The sequence below is a fragment of the Clarias gariepinus genome, chromosome 20 (assembly GCF_024256425.1).
Source record: "Clarias gariepinus isolate MV-2021 ecotype Netherlands chromosome 20, CGAR_prim_01v2, whole genome shotgun sequence".
Lineage (NCBI taxonomy): Eukaryota > Metazoa > Chordata > Actinopteri > Siluriformes > Clariidae > Clarias > Clarias gariepinus.
This window is the reverse complement of record NC_071119.1, coordinates 29,244,592-29,258,289: the sequence shown is the minus strand read 5'-3', so window position 1 is coordinate 29,258,289 and position 13,698 is coordinate 29,244,592. Positions and strand designations below refer to the sequence as shown.

At 41.2% G+C, this 13,698-nt stretch overlaps 1 protein-coding gene across 1 annotated transcript in view; it reads right to left on the bottom strand.

Annotated features, from left to right (window-relative positions):
• Positions 1-1,443: 1,443 nt before the first annotated feature.
• Positions 1,444-13,698, bottom strand: part of LOC128508471 (butyrophilin subfamily 2 member A1-like) — a 38,876-nt gene continuing 26,621 nt past the window's right edge. Inside the window, exons 11-12 of the mRNA XM_053479818.1 lie at positions 2,625-2,651; positions 1,444-2,535 (exon numbers count right to left, since the gene is read on the bottom strand). Of these exons, the coding sequence (XP_053335793.1) occupies positions 2,003-2,535; positions 2,625-2,651 (560 nt within the window). The 3' untranslated portion in view covers positions 1,444-2,002. The remainder of the gene's footprint in view (positions 2,536-2,624; positions 2,652-13,698) is intronic.

Sequence of the window (13,698 nt, the reverse complement as noted above, 5' to 3'; positions counted from 1 at the left end):
GTAGTGATCCCGTTAGTATGCGCTCACGCGAGTGTGACTAGCGATGTTCCTTGCTAATTTTTAAACGGTTTTAAAAACGGTCTCTCCTTTAATGTATGTGTGTGTGTGTGTGTGTATTCACCCAGCAGGAGAGACGATTATCTACAATTCCGCTGCAAGAGAGAGAAAAACCGTTGGCTCACTTGTGATGACGTGACGCTCGGTGTTAAAACAAGACCGCATGCGTGAAACATGATACTCTGTGCTCGTAAACTAAGACAATGCTCGCAAAAAATTGAGACGTTGCTCGTCTTGCGGAACACTCGTAAACCGCGTTATTCGTAATCCGAGGTTCCACTGTATTTATATACTCAGCAAAAAAAGAAATGCCCCTTTTTCAGGACTGTGTATTTCAACAATAATGTTGTAAAAATCCAAATAACTTTACAGATCTTCATTGTAAAGGGTTTAAACAATGTTTTCCATGCATGTTCAATTAACCATAATCAATTAATTAACATGCACCTGTGGAATGGGCGTTAAGACCTTAACAGCTTACAGAAAGTAGGCATTTAAGGTCACAGTTTTAAAAATGCAGGACACTAAAGAGACTTGTCTACCGACTGTGAAAAACACCCAAAGAAAGATGCCCAGGGTCCCTGCTCATCTGCGTGAACGTGCATTAGGCATGCTGCAGGGAGGCATGAGGACCGCTGATGTGGCTAGGGGATAAATCGCCATGTCTGCACCGTGAGACGCCTAAGACGACGCTACGGGGAGACAGGAAGGACGGCTGATCATCCTCGCGGTGAAAGACCACGTGTAACAACACCCGCACAGGATGGGTACATCCGAATATCACACCTGCGTGACAGGTACAGGATGGCCACAACAACTGGCCGAGTCACACCAGGAACACACAATCCCTCCATCAGTGCTCAGACTGTCCGCAATAGGCAGTCCATGAGTCCATTTCCCGTCCACATACCAGCAAATTTCGGATGATAAAGATACGTCGTATAGACGTCGTATAGATGTAAAGACGATGTATCATTTAACAGCTCAAACACGCGACCTACAGACGATTAAAATACGACTATAAAAAACCAACGCGATGTTTACCAGATAATACGCTCTTTATGTGTTTTGTACATAATAATTTCATGTTTCCAAGATAAACATGAATAAATCATGTTGTATTTGCATGAAATTCAACAACTTAACATGTATTAGCAGACGTCTTCGCGACGTACCTGTGCTATCTGGGTCCTGTATATAATATATACTAAATATATATAAAAGGAAAAAATAGGTTTTAGTGTACTTAAGATATTTGTGGAAATCTACCTGTAGATTAGGTGTGATTTTATTATGATTTATTAATGTGTAGTTTTTTAATGTGCTATAAAATTTTTAATATGAAGTAGATATATAAGTGTGCATAAGGAGGAGAACAGAGTGAAGGTACACAGGACCTACAATTTTCACACTTTTATTTGTCCAGTGGACCCGAACATCCCGTATCTAATATAAATGTGTAGGGGGGTGTACAGGGTGTGGTGACTAAAAAGAGACTTTTTAAATTATAATGTTCTTCTGTTACAGTGATTTACTCCATTCATATTAAAATATTCAGTTGCTCCATGTATTAAACACATGACTTATGAACCTCATTATATGAACTTTACAAACAAATCCTTTCCACACGTCTTATTTTCTGTGTTTAAAGTCACAATAAAATGAGACTACAGTAAATGAACATGTGCAGATAATCCAGGTGACGCGGCACAATAAGCGATATAAGAGTCCCAGCCATCAGAAGTCCAGCTGTAGTTTAGCAGTAATAGTGAGACACTCGGTGTGGACATCATGTCCCACACTTAAAGTCCAAATCTCTCCTTTTTCCTGTCTGGTTTTAAGCTCTGGTTTTAATTAGGAGTGTGTTATGTACAGTATGTATACACACTTTATATAAATGCATTATAAACTCACACATCATCATATTACAGATGTCTTTATTCTCCTAAATAATCCATACAGGATGAGGGTCTCTGACTCCAGGGCTGATCAGAGGACGCAGTGATGTTCTGACGTCCACATTAGTGAAAGTGTAGATGTGTGAGTGTGTATTAATATTATAAAATGACAGTGTGTGTGTATCACAGTCTAAAAACACTCCCACTGCTGTCAGCTCTTTATTAACGTCTGGGAGTGAAATCACTTCTGTTTGATCTCTGATATAAACTCCTTTATCTCCTTTTTCATAACAGAGAACCCAGAACCCATCCTGTGGTGTAGACGGGACATTGTATTTTCTCTTAGCTTCATCACTCGCTACACCAACAAACCAGGAGTGTTTTACTATTTTCTGTGACTCTCTCAGTTTCACCTCCCAGTAATGTTTACCAGCCTGAAACCTCTCTTTACACAGAGTGAAGATTTTAACATTATCAGGATTGCCCCAGCCCGAGTAAGCGTACGCAGGACGTCTCTTCACTTCCTTTCCCTCGTATATTAGAGACTCTGGAGTTTTCTCTGGGTCGATGCTGATGTTCACTGCAGAAATAAATGAGATTTTTGTTATTATTATTTTACACTTCACACTTACAGGAATACAGTAATGTTCAACTGAATTTATTTCTTACCTTTGTATTGTTTCACTTGGTCTAAATCTGTTAGAAAAATAATAAATAACAGTAAAGTACAGTGATGAGTTTATAAAGTCAGAAAAAGTGAACACACACACACACACACACACACACACACACACACAGGACAGGTCTGGCTTTCAGTCTCTGTTGGTTATAGCTGTAAAGTGAGGTTCATTAATTTTATTAAAAGTGTTGAGTGGTTTAGATCCTGATAACACAGTAACTGATGACCAGTTGATTAACATTACATCATTCAAATAGGATTTGCTTCTCCTCAGTACCTCTCTCTCTACATCTGTTTATCTACTGTTACTTAATTATTTACAGTCATATTTAACATACCTTAACTGTTCTCTGACACGGGTTCAGTGGGTCTGTGATTTGTGGTGGAGGCAGCAGGTGTGGTATTTGTGATGGAGGCAGCAGGTGTGGTATTAGTGGTGGAGGCAGCAGGTGTGGTATTTGTGGTGGAGGCAGCAGGTGTGGTATTAGTGGTGGAGGCAGCAGGTGTGGTATTTGTGGTGGAGGCAGCAGGTGTGGTATTAGTGGTGGAGGCCACAGGTGTGGTATTAGTGATGGAGGCAGCGGGTGTGGTATTAGTGATGGAGGCAGCAGGTGTGGTATTTGTGGTGGAGGCAGCAGGTGTGGTATTAGTGGTGGAGGCCACAGGTGTGGTATTAGTGATGGAGGCAGCGGGTGTGGTATTAGTGATGGAGGCAGCGGGTGTGGTATTAGTGGTGGGGGCAGCGGGTGTGGTATTAGTGATGGAGGCAGCGGGTGTGGTATTTGTGGTGGGGCCAGCGGGTGTGGTATTTGTGGTGGGGCCAGCGGGTGTGGTATTTGTGGTGGGGGCAGCGGGTGTGGTATTAGTGGTGGAGGCAGCGGGTGTGGTAGTTGTGGTGGAGCCAGCGGGTGTGGTATTAGTGGTGGAGGCAGCAGGTTCAGTCTCTGAAATAGAGAATGTATGTGTGAGATTAGAACTGGTGACAGTTGATATGAGATTTGAGGTGGATTCAGCAGGTTCTTCTGCAACTCCATTAATCATCTACATATTTGTACTGCAAGGTGTCTTTTTTCTTTAAGTGCTTCAGGATTTAAACAGGTTTAGAGGTTTTCTAGGATGTTTCTCTAAATAATTTATCAATAAAAAATAAAAAAGTAAAATAAGTGCTATTCATTTTTTTGAGTGTTAAGCTGCTATAAAACACACACTTTTTTGCGTGTAACAGTATAACAGTGCCAAAATGCAATTCTTCAAATTATTGATGCTGCAGTTTATTGTGGTTGTATATTTCAAATGCTAATGTAATTCACGAATCATTGATTAATATATTGACCTACGAAATTGCTGTTTAAAAATACATTCTTTATTATTTTTAGTCAGATGTTAAAATTCAGGTAAAAAATATTCAGGTCTTCACATCACAGGAAGAGTTTATTACAGGGAAGGTATTCCTGATTACTGCGGTCCGGTCTGCAGTATACTGTAGTCTACCCTTCCTGCTCCTTGTACAGTCTCTAGTTCTCAGGAAACGACTTGCAGATCAGAACGTCACAAGCTGGATTATCAGTTAAGTGTCAGAATAAACTCTGTTATTCACTAAACCTCCCCTCCGCCATAATCATTACATTCAAAGTGTCATCTTTCCTTTCTATTTCTAATAGAACCATTAAGACCATCAACCAGATCAATTTCAACTTAATATGGAAAAAAAAACTTGTGCAATATATCAGGAAAGCACAATTTATACAAGATTATGTAAATGGTGGATTACAATCCTTTGACTTTTTCTCTATGAAGGGTATGTTAAAAATTGAATGACTAAAACATTTTGTTACAAATTTAAATAACTTTTGTTTTTTCATTCCTAGAGGTTTATTTAAAAAGATGTGTGGAATTCTGTTCCTATTAAGATGCATTTTCACTGTTTCCAGACTACCAGTGAAATTATCTTCATTTCACCAACAGGTTTTGTTATATTGGAAATTATAATACATTTATACTGTATTTACACCTAACACTAAACCTCAATATGGAACAATAGAGTTATTCTATTCAGATATAAATCTCATTCTTGATTGGTTTGAAAAAGGTGTTTAATCAGTTCATGACTTAATGAATGAGGAAGGGAGCTTGTTCAGTGGTTTCTGTTCTAGATTCAGTTTGTGAACATGAGCAACGAGCAATTTGAACGCGTCCTAAAAGCCATTTATAAAAAGTCATTCAAGCCATTTATGAAAAGTTTCATAAACCTTTACCAAACAGCTTTACCAACATCTCAGATGGATCATGAGAACTTCCATCAGTTCTCTTTAATGGTAGCAACCTCAAAACAACGCTTCCCAACAAAATCACCGCTCTTGTTTTAATTCCATATTATATCCGACATGGTTATACTATAACTTTAAGGGCCATATTTCATTCTTGTGATTTGTTGTTGTGTTTATTTCATTTCAGTCTATTAGTTAAGCATTAAGCATTAAGTATCATACTCACAATTTGTATTGTGACATCATTTCATGAGTTGTTCTGTGACATCATCCCACAGTTATGCAGTTTCATGTCTATCACGCATGTCTATTAGTTGTAAGTTGTTGTTAAGACACAGAAGGATACAGAAAGGTGTGGAGCACACAAGCTTTTGACCGTGAGACAGTAAGCTAAAAGAAATACAGTAAAATAAGTTGTTGTAACTCTAATGTATCGAAGCTACAGAACACAGCAAGCGATTAGTCGTAACTACAGTGGATTTATGCAAGAAACTATAACAACTGTTGTACTTTGACGTCAAAAATAAACAAGAGACAAAGAAATCAACGAAATGTCTGGAGTCGTCAGTGACACTGTGTAACAAAAGACACGCGTCAGAACTTGTAAATAACATGCACGTACATGTAAAGTCAAAAGCTTGCTCCACTGCAAAAATTAGGATAAGTGATTTAAGAGTGTGAACGTGGAGTGAAGAGCGCACGTGCGATCTTAAAAATGCGCATCGACTGTCAACAAGCAACTAAAACCGAAAGCGATAAGAGGACTTACCTGCTTTAAATTTCACTATGTCAGACGACAAGGACAACATTGCTGTTGCCTAACCTGAGCGTGTAATGGCGCTCGACGATAAAGAATCCGCAGACAAGCTTCACGAAATGATGAACGCCAGAGAAGGCAAGTAGAGTCAATTGACTGCATTATCTAACGAAATAGAGTTGCTTATGTACAATGTCTATAACTTGTACGATGTTGAAACTAAGTACCATACGGACTATAAAAGGCTGCTAAAGGACTATACACAAAGCAATAGAGACGTGCGATTGCGCTTAAAGGATGACGAACGCGAACAGGACCTGCACAACTGGTACAAGTCCAAATCAATGTGTCCCACAGAATTCAAGAAAAACGTAGAGTCGTGGATCGCTGAAACTAAGAGCTTCCTTTCGACGTCTCACACGCACAACGATGGAGTTTCATCAGATGACAGCGTGTCACGATTGGCGGCGGCTAAGAAACCCGCTTCAAGTAAACACGGAAGCGTAGTTTCGGCAGTAACCAAAAGGTCCTTAACATCTACAACATCCTCAACTCGTCGTAAGGAAGAAGCTAACAGAGCTGCTTTGTTGGCTAAATTATCAACCATAGAAGAACGGCAGGCGCTAGAAATGAAGGAAGCACAATTGAAGGCTGAAATGAAACAGCTGGATATTAAAACGGCACTTGCAATGTCTGACGCTAAATTAAAGGCGTATCAGGATTATGAAGAACGACAACATCCTGCAAGGCAGAGCGTGGTCATTGAACCGAGCAGTGTGTACTTTCCCAACTCGGAATACAATGAACACTACGACCACAGTGCGTCAACGGAATATAACGAACTGCCAACGCGTTTAGGAACGGCTCATCTAAGTGTGTCCGTAAGTGTAAACCCACAAATGACAAGTACCTTCAAATTGTACTTAAGGGAACGTTCCACCCAGGACAATGAATATTTACGCCAGAGCTTTGATACAGTACAGCGTCAAATGCAACGTCAGACAGATATAATAGAAATGCTTGCGAAGAGCCAAAGGCAACTTTCTTTACCTCACCGTGGCGTTTCCCCATTTCATGGAGACCCGCTCGAGTTCACGTCTTTTATGAGGGCTTTCGAACATGTCATCGAATCCAAAACTGATAGTGACGCTGATAAGCCAAAGACCTGGTAAAAGCTGCCAGCATATGCAAAATCATCTTGGTTACGCAACAGCAAAGAAGCTGTTACATGACAGGTTTGGAAATTAGCTAAAAATTGCAGCTGCATTTATGCAAAAGGCATTCAAATGGTCGGAAATAAAGTCAGACGACGGAAAGTCGCTAAGCACTTTCGCCTCATTTCTGATAACTTGCCATAACGTTATGGCAAGCATTGAATCCATGGATGAAAGAGATATTCATACAAACATGATGACTATTATTTTAAAACTGCCTTACAAACTGCGTGACAGATGGAGGGTTCATGCACACAAGTATCAGGAGAGCAGTAAGAAAAGAGCCAAAGTATATTCAGACCCACTTTTTCGGAGACCTGGACGCTATGACCAGTGGCAAAAAACACTGTCACAAATCCCTTCAAGGATCCCAGTTAAAAAGGGAAGGAAAAAGAGGGGTCAGCTTCGCAACAGGGATAAAACAGGTTGGTGAAAATTATAAAGACCCGACTACAGTAAAGAGTAGTGGTACATTAGTTATCAGTGCCTTCACTATACCTTGTGCATTCTGTGTGAAAGGTCATACCTTAGATGAATGCTTCCAGTTTAACGCTAAGCCATATAAAGACAAATTGGACTTTTTGAGAAAGAATGGATTTTGCTTTAGATGTCTAGTTAAAGGACAAAATCACATGTCAGTCGTGCTCAAAGAAACATCCTTGCATGCTACACATTGACGCACAAGATAAAGCTCAGGCGATAGTAAATGTTGATGAGACTGAAACAGTTGCAACCTTGCCCGTTACAGTGAGTCATGAGAAAAGCGCGTGCACCGGGGCTGGAGATGATTAAATTCCCTCCATTGTACCTGTTAAAATAAAGTCCAAGAAAGGTAATAAGACAGTAGAAGTGTACGCCTTTATGGACCCAGGTAGTTCTGCTACTTTTTGTACCGAGTCATTAGCAAGGCGATTGAACGTACAAGGTAAAAAAATTGACATCATGTTAAGCACCATGAACGCGAGGAAACAAGTAGAAAGTTACATGCTTACTGACTTCTGGAAGAAAACACTTTTGTCAAACTCCCCAAAGTGTTCACACAAAAGAGTATCCCAGTCTCAGTGGAAAACATTCCACAACAGCACGACACTGATAAGTGGCCATACCTCAGTGAAGTAAAACTGCCTCACATTAATGCTGGAGTTGAAATTCTCATAGGTAACAAAGAGCATAGGCTCCTAGAACCATGGCGAGTAATTAACAGCAGGCACAATGGGCCATATGCAGTAAAGACCGCTCTTGGACGGACCATAAATGGACCTCTTCGAGTGTCGGTCGAGGAAGGCACGTGTGACAATGAGCAAGGGAGCGTTGCAGTCAACAGAGTTTCCATCGAAAGTTTAGAACAAATGCTGATACAACAGTGCAACCATGATTTTCCTGAACGGAATTGTGATAACAACGCTGGGTTGTCACAAGAGGACTATCAGTTTTTAGACTCTGTAACTAACTCCCTGCAGTTCACTGACAATCACTTCTACATTGGCCTACCACTTAAGAAAGCAGCTATTCAAATGCCCAATAACCGAAGTGCAGCCATGCAGCGCGAACTGAACCTTAAAAGGAAGTTTAAGAACAACCGCTCCTTTCATGAAGAGTATTCAAGCTTCATGAAGGACATGTTTGAGAAGGGTCATGAAGTCATGGTCCCTACACCTCACCTAAGTCGACAAGACGGGCAAGTATGGTATATACCTCAACATGGTGTATACCATCCTCAAAAGAAAAAGTTAAGGGTAGTCTTTGACTGTGCTGCCAGCTATCAGGGAGTATCATTAAATAGCGAGCTCCTGCAGGGACCCGACCTGACAAACTCACTCATTGGAGTGCTTACACGCTTTAGACAAGAGGAAGTTGCCATGATGGCAGATGTGGAAGCCATGTACTATCAGGTTAGAATTCCGGAAAAGGACACAGACTTGTTGCGTTTCCTATGGTGGCCGAATGGAGATGTGAGTCAGGACTTGGTCGAGTATAAAATGGTCGTTCATTTGTTTGGTGCAAAATCATCTCCAAGTGTAGCTAACTTCGCCATTAGGAAAACAGCAGAAGAAAACCGCAGCAATGCATCTGCCGAGGCAGTCAACACAGTACTTAAACACTTTTATGTAGACGACTGCTTGAAGTCTGTTTCTAGTTACAATCAAACAGTTGCGCTATATAGTAATCTCACCAAACTGTGCGCAAGTGGAGGGTTTAACCTCACCAAGTGGGCAAGTAATAGTCGTACATTACTAAGTTCCATCCCTGAGAGTGAAAGAATCAAAGACATAAGGGACTTAGATTTGAGTAAAGACGCACTCCCCGTTGAGAGAGCCCTAGGGGTGCTGTGGTGTATTAATTCAGACATGCTCAAGTTTAAGATTAGTTTAAAAGTGCGGCCTGTGACTAGAAGAGGAATCTTGTCAGTCACTAGTTTAATTTATGACCCCTTAGGCTTCCTTGCACCAGTCATACTGCCAGCTAAGATCTTAATGCAGCAGTTATGTAAAGAGAGACTCGCTTGGGATGATGATATTCCCGAACAGTTTACAAAAAGATGGAAGGTCTGGCTACACGAGTTGCATCAATTGTCTGAGTTTAGTGTAGCAAGATGCGTAAAACCAGTTGACTTTGGATTTACAACTACAGCACAACTTCACCACTTCTCAGATGCAAGTGAAATGGGATATGGAGTTGTCTCATATGTTAGGTTAGTAAATGCTGATGGACTCACACACTGTGCATTTATGATGGGGAATTCTCGCGTAGCGCCCTTGAAACAAACTACTATCTCCCGAATGGAATTGACAGTGGCAGTGGTTGCTGTAAACAACAACAAAATGTTGAAAGGTCAACTGGAAATAGAACTGCTGGACTCTGTGTTTTGGACCAACAGCACAACTGTCTTGTAATACATTGTCAATGAAAAACTTCGCTTTAAAACCTTCGTCGCTAACAGAATTTCCATTATACGAGAGTCAACCAAGCCACAGCAGTGGAGGTACGTCAACACTTCAAAAAACCAGCTGACGCTGCTTCCAGAGGAGTTTCCTGTGAAAAAATCATGAGAAACAACAATTGGATCCATGGTCCCTCCTTTCTCAAAGAACCAGAGAGTAAATGGCCTGAGAACATTTATGATCTGTCAATGAAAGAGGACGACATTGAGATTAAACATTCAGCCTCAGTAAATCTCGTAAAGACTACAGAGAGCACAGATGCCGTGAGTAAATTGATAAACTATCACTCTGACTGGTACAAGTTAAAAAAATCCGTTGCCTGGATTCTTTGCGTTAAGGACATGCTTAAGCAGAAAACAAAAAGGATTAAGGGACAGGCAAATAACTCAATAACAGAAAGCCCTAGGTCTCTAACAATTAAGGACTTAACAATGGCAGAAAACGAAGTCATTAAGTTCGTTTAAAACCAAAAATTCAAAGACGAAATTTCCATGTTACAAAAGGGTAATGCATCCGTAAAAAGAAACGGACAGTTGTCTTTCCAAAGACACTGCAGGATACTGCAGGATGGAGTGCTAAGAGTTGGAGGACGCCTTGGTAGGTCTGCAATGCCTGAGCATGTAAAACACCCTGTCATTATACCCAAAGACTCACACATTACAACTTTAATCCTAAGAAACACTAACGAACAGGTCGGACATTGTGGAAGGAATTATATGCTTTCAAAATTGCGGCAGAAATACTGGATTCCGACAGCAAATTCCCTTGTGAGAAAGTTTCTGTTCAGTTGTGTGACATGCAGAAAGATCAGAGCAAAAACTAGTGAACAAAAAATGTCAGAACTGCCACGTGACAGAATAACACCAGATCACCCACTGTTCACTAACGTAGGAGTAGACTACTTTGGACCCTTTGAGGTCAAACGAGGTAGAAGTAATGTTAAAAGATATGGCGTATTGTTTACTTGTCTGACAACAAGAGCCGTGCACATTGAAGTCGCGCAGTCATTAGATACAGACTCCTGCTTAAACGCTATTCGACGCTTCATGTGCTGAAGAGGCCAGGTGTCAGTTATGAGAAGTGATAATGGAACAAACTTCATAGGCGCTGAGATTGAAATGCGTAAAGCTATCCAACAGTGGAATCAGTCAAAAATTGAAGGCGTCCTCATGCAAAAGGGGGGAAAATGGATATTTAATCCTCCTGCTGGGTCTCACTTCGGTGGAATATGGGAAAGGCAGATAAGATCAGTTAAAAAAATCTTGAGGTCCATACTAAAAGAACAAACACTAAACGATGAGAGCTTGCATACACTCCTGTGTGAGGTTGAAGCCATAATGAATGACCGTCCCCTTACCACCGCTACAGACGATCCCACAGACCTGGAGCCCCTGACACCTAACCACCTGCTGCTGATGAAAAAACTGCCAAACTTGCCTCCTGGACTTTTCAAAAAAGAGGACATTTACGCACGTCGCAAGTGGAAGCAAATTCAGTACCTTGCCGACCTATTCTGGAAGCGATGGGTGCGTGAATACTTGCCCTTGCTTCAGGAGCGCCAAAAATGGTCTCAGGTGAGAAAAAAACCTCAGGATCGGAGACGTAGTTCTAATAATTGACGAGTGTTTTCCAAGAAACTCATGGGTCGTCGGACGGATCACGAAAGTGTTCCCTGATAAAAAAGGACTTGTGAGACGTGTACTGGTCAAAACTAAAACCAGCACCCTGGAAAGACCCATCGATAAGCTGTGCCTCATATGTGAAATGAACTGTTAATTACCTTATAAAGTAGTCATGTTCCTTTTATTTGGTAAGCAGCGATATGAATACCTTAAGTTAAACCATTAACAAATGTTTAAAGTGTTAAGAAAGTTAATTCAAATTTTAATCCAATAGTAAATGTTGTGGCCCAATTGTAAAAAAAAAAAAAGAAAAAAAACAACAAAACAAAAAAATGTGTGTAATTGTCAGTCTTCCTGCCTGTCAATTAGGGGCTGGAAATGTAAGGGCCATATTTCATTCTTGTGATTTGTTGTTATGTTTATCTTATTTCAGTTTATTAGTTAAGCATTAAGCGTTAAGTATCATACTCATAATTTGTATTGTGACATCATTTCATGAGTTGTTCTGTGACATCATCCCACAGTTATGCAGTTTCATGTCTATCACACACGTTAGTTGTTAGTTGTTGTTAAGACACGGAAGGATACAGAAAGGTGTGGAGCAAATCAAATTCAAATCAAATTCAAATTTTATTTGTCATACACAGTACGAAATGTAGTGAAATGCTTACACGACCGCCAGTGACCTTAAAAAGAGAATTGAAGCTTATAATAGTAATAAATATGAATAAAAGAAATACGATAGAAAATTTAAATAAAAAAAATAAAATAAATAAAATAAAATTTAACTAGGAAAAATAGAACTAAAAATAGAAACTGAAAATAGAAATGTGCTGTACAAATAGAAATATAATGGTGTGCAAATATGCATAGAAAAAGTGACTTTGTGCCAAGGTTATTAAAGTGTCTTTGTTGTACAATGGTCCAGAATGTAAACGTAAACATGTAGTGTAGATGTGCGTGGAGTTGTCCATAGTGTCCATGTATGTATAAAGATTGATTGATTGATTGTAAAAATTGTGAAAATATTGTGTTAGTTCTGCATAGTGGTGTGGTTGAGAGACCTTATCGCCTGCGGGAAGAAGCTCCTCCTCAGTCTCTCTGTATTGGCCCTCAGGGAGCGGAATCGCTTCCCAGACCGCAACAGAGTGAACAGTCCATTGTTGGGGTGGCTGAGGTCCTTCACGACCTTCCTGGCCTTGGTCCAGCACCGCTTGGTGTAGATTGAGTGCAGGTCAGGGAGCTCGGTGCGGATGATGCGCTCAGCTGATCGCACCACCCTCTGTAGAGCTCATCTGTCCTGCATGGTGCTGTTCCCGAACCAGGTCGTGATGTTTCCCGTCAGGATGCTCTCTATGGTGCAGGAGTAGAAATTCCTGAGCACCTTGGAGGGCAGTCTAAAGTCTCTCAAGCGTCTGAGGTGGTACAGACGCTGCCGGGCCTTTTTTACCACGGTGTTGATGTGACAGGACCATGCTAGGTCCTGCGTGATGTGAACACCGAGGTATCTGAAGCTTCCACTCTCTCCACTGGGCTCCTGTTGATGATGGGGGTCTGGTAGTTCCTCACCTGCTTTGTACTGAAGTCCACTATCAGCTCCTTTGTCTTGCTGACGTTCAGGAGGAGATTGTTTCTCTGGCACCAGTTCTCCAGATTTCCAACCTCCTCCAGGTAGGCCGTCTCATCGTTGTTGGTGATCAGGCCCACCACGACAGTGTCGTCAGCACTTCATCAAGCAACTTGATGACGGTGGTGGAGTTGGTAGTGGCCACGCAGTCATAGGTGTACAGAGAGTACAGCAGGGGGCTCAGAACACAACCCTGGGGGGCTCCAGTACTGAGAGTGATGGAGGCTGAGACATGACCGCCCATCCTTACTGCCTGTGGTCTGCCAGTCAGAGATCCACTGACACATGGATGAGCTGAGTCCCAGGTGCTCCAGCTTGGTGGTAAGTGTGGAGGGAATTATGGTTTTAAATGCAGAGCTGTAGTCGATGAAGAGCATTTTCACATAATTCCCCCTCCGAGTGTCCAGGTGAGTGAGAGATGTATGGAGGAGATGTGAGATTGCATCGTCCATGGAACGGTTTGGACGGTATGCAAACTGTAGTGGGTCCAGTGTGTCTGGTAGTGAAGAAATGATGAAGTCTCTGACCAGGCGTTCAAAGCACTTCATCACTACTGAAGTGAGGGCTACAGGGCGATAGTCATTAAGAGAAGCAGGATGTGGTTTCTTTGGGACAGGAACAATAATAGACTCTTT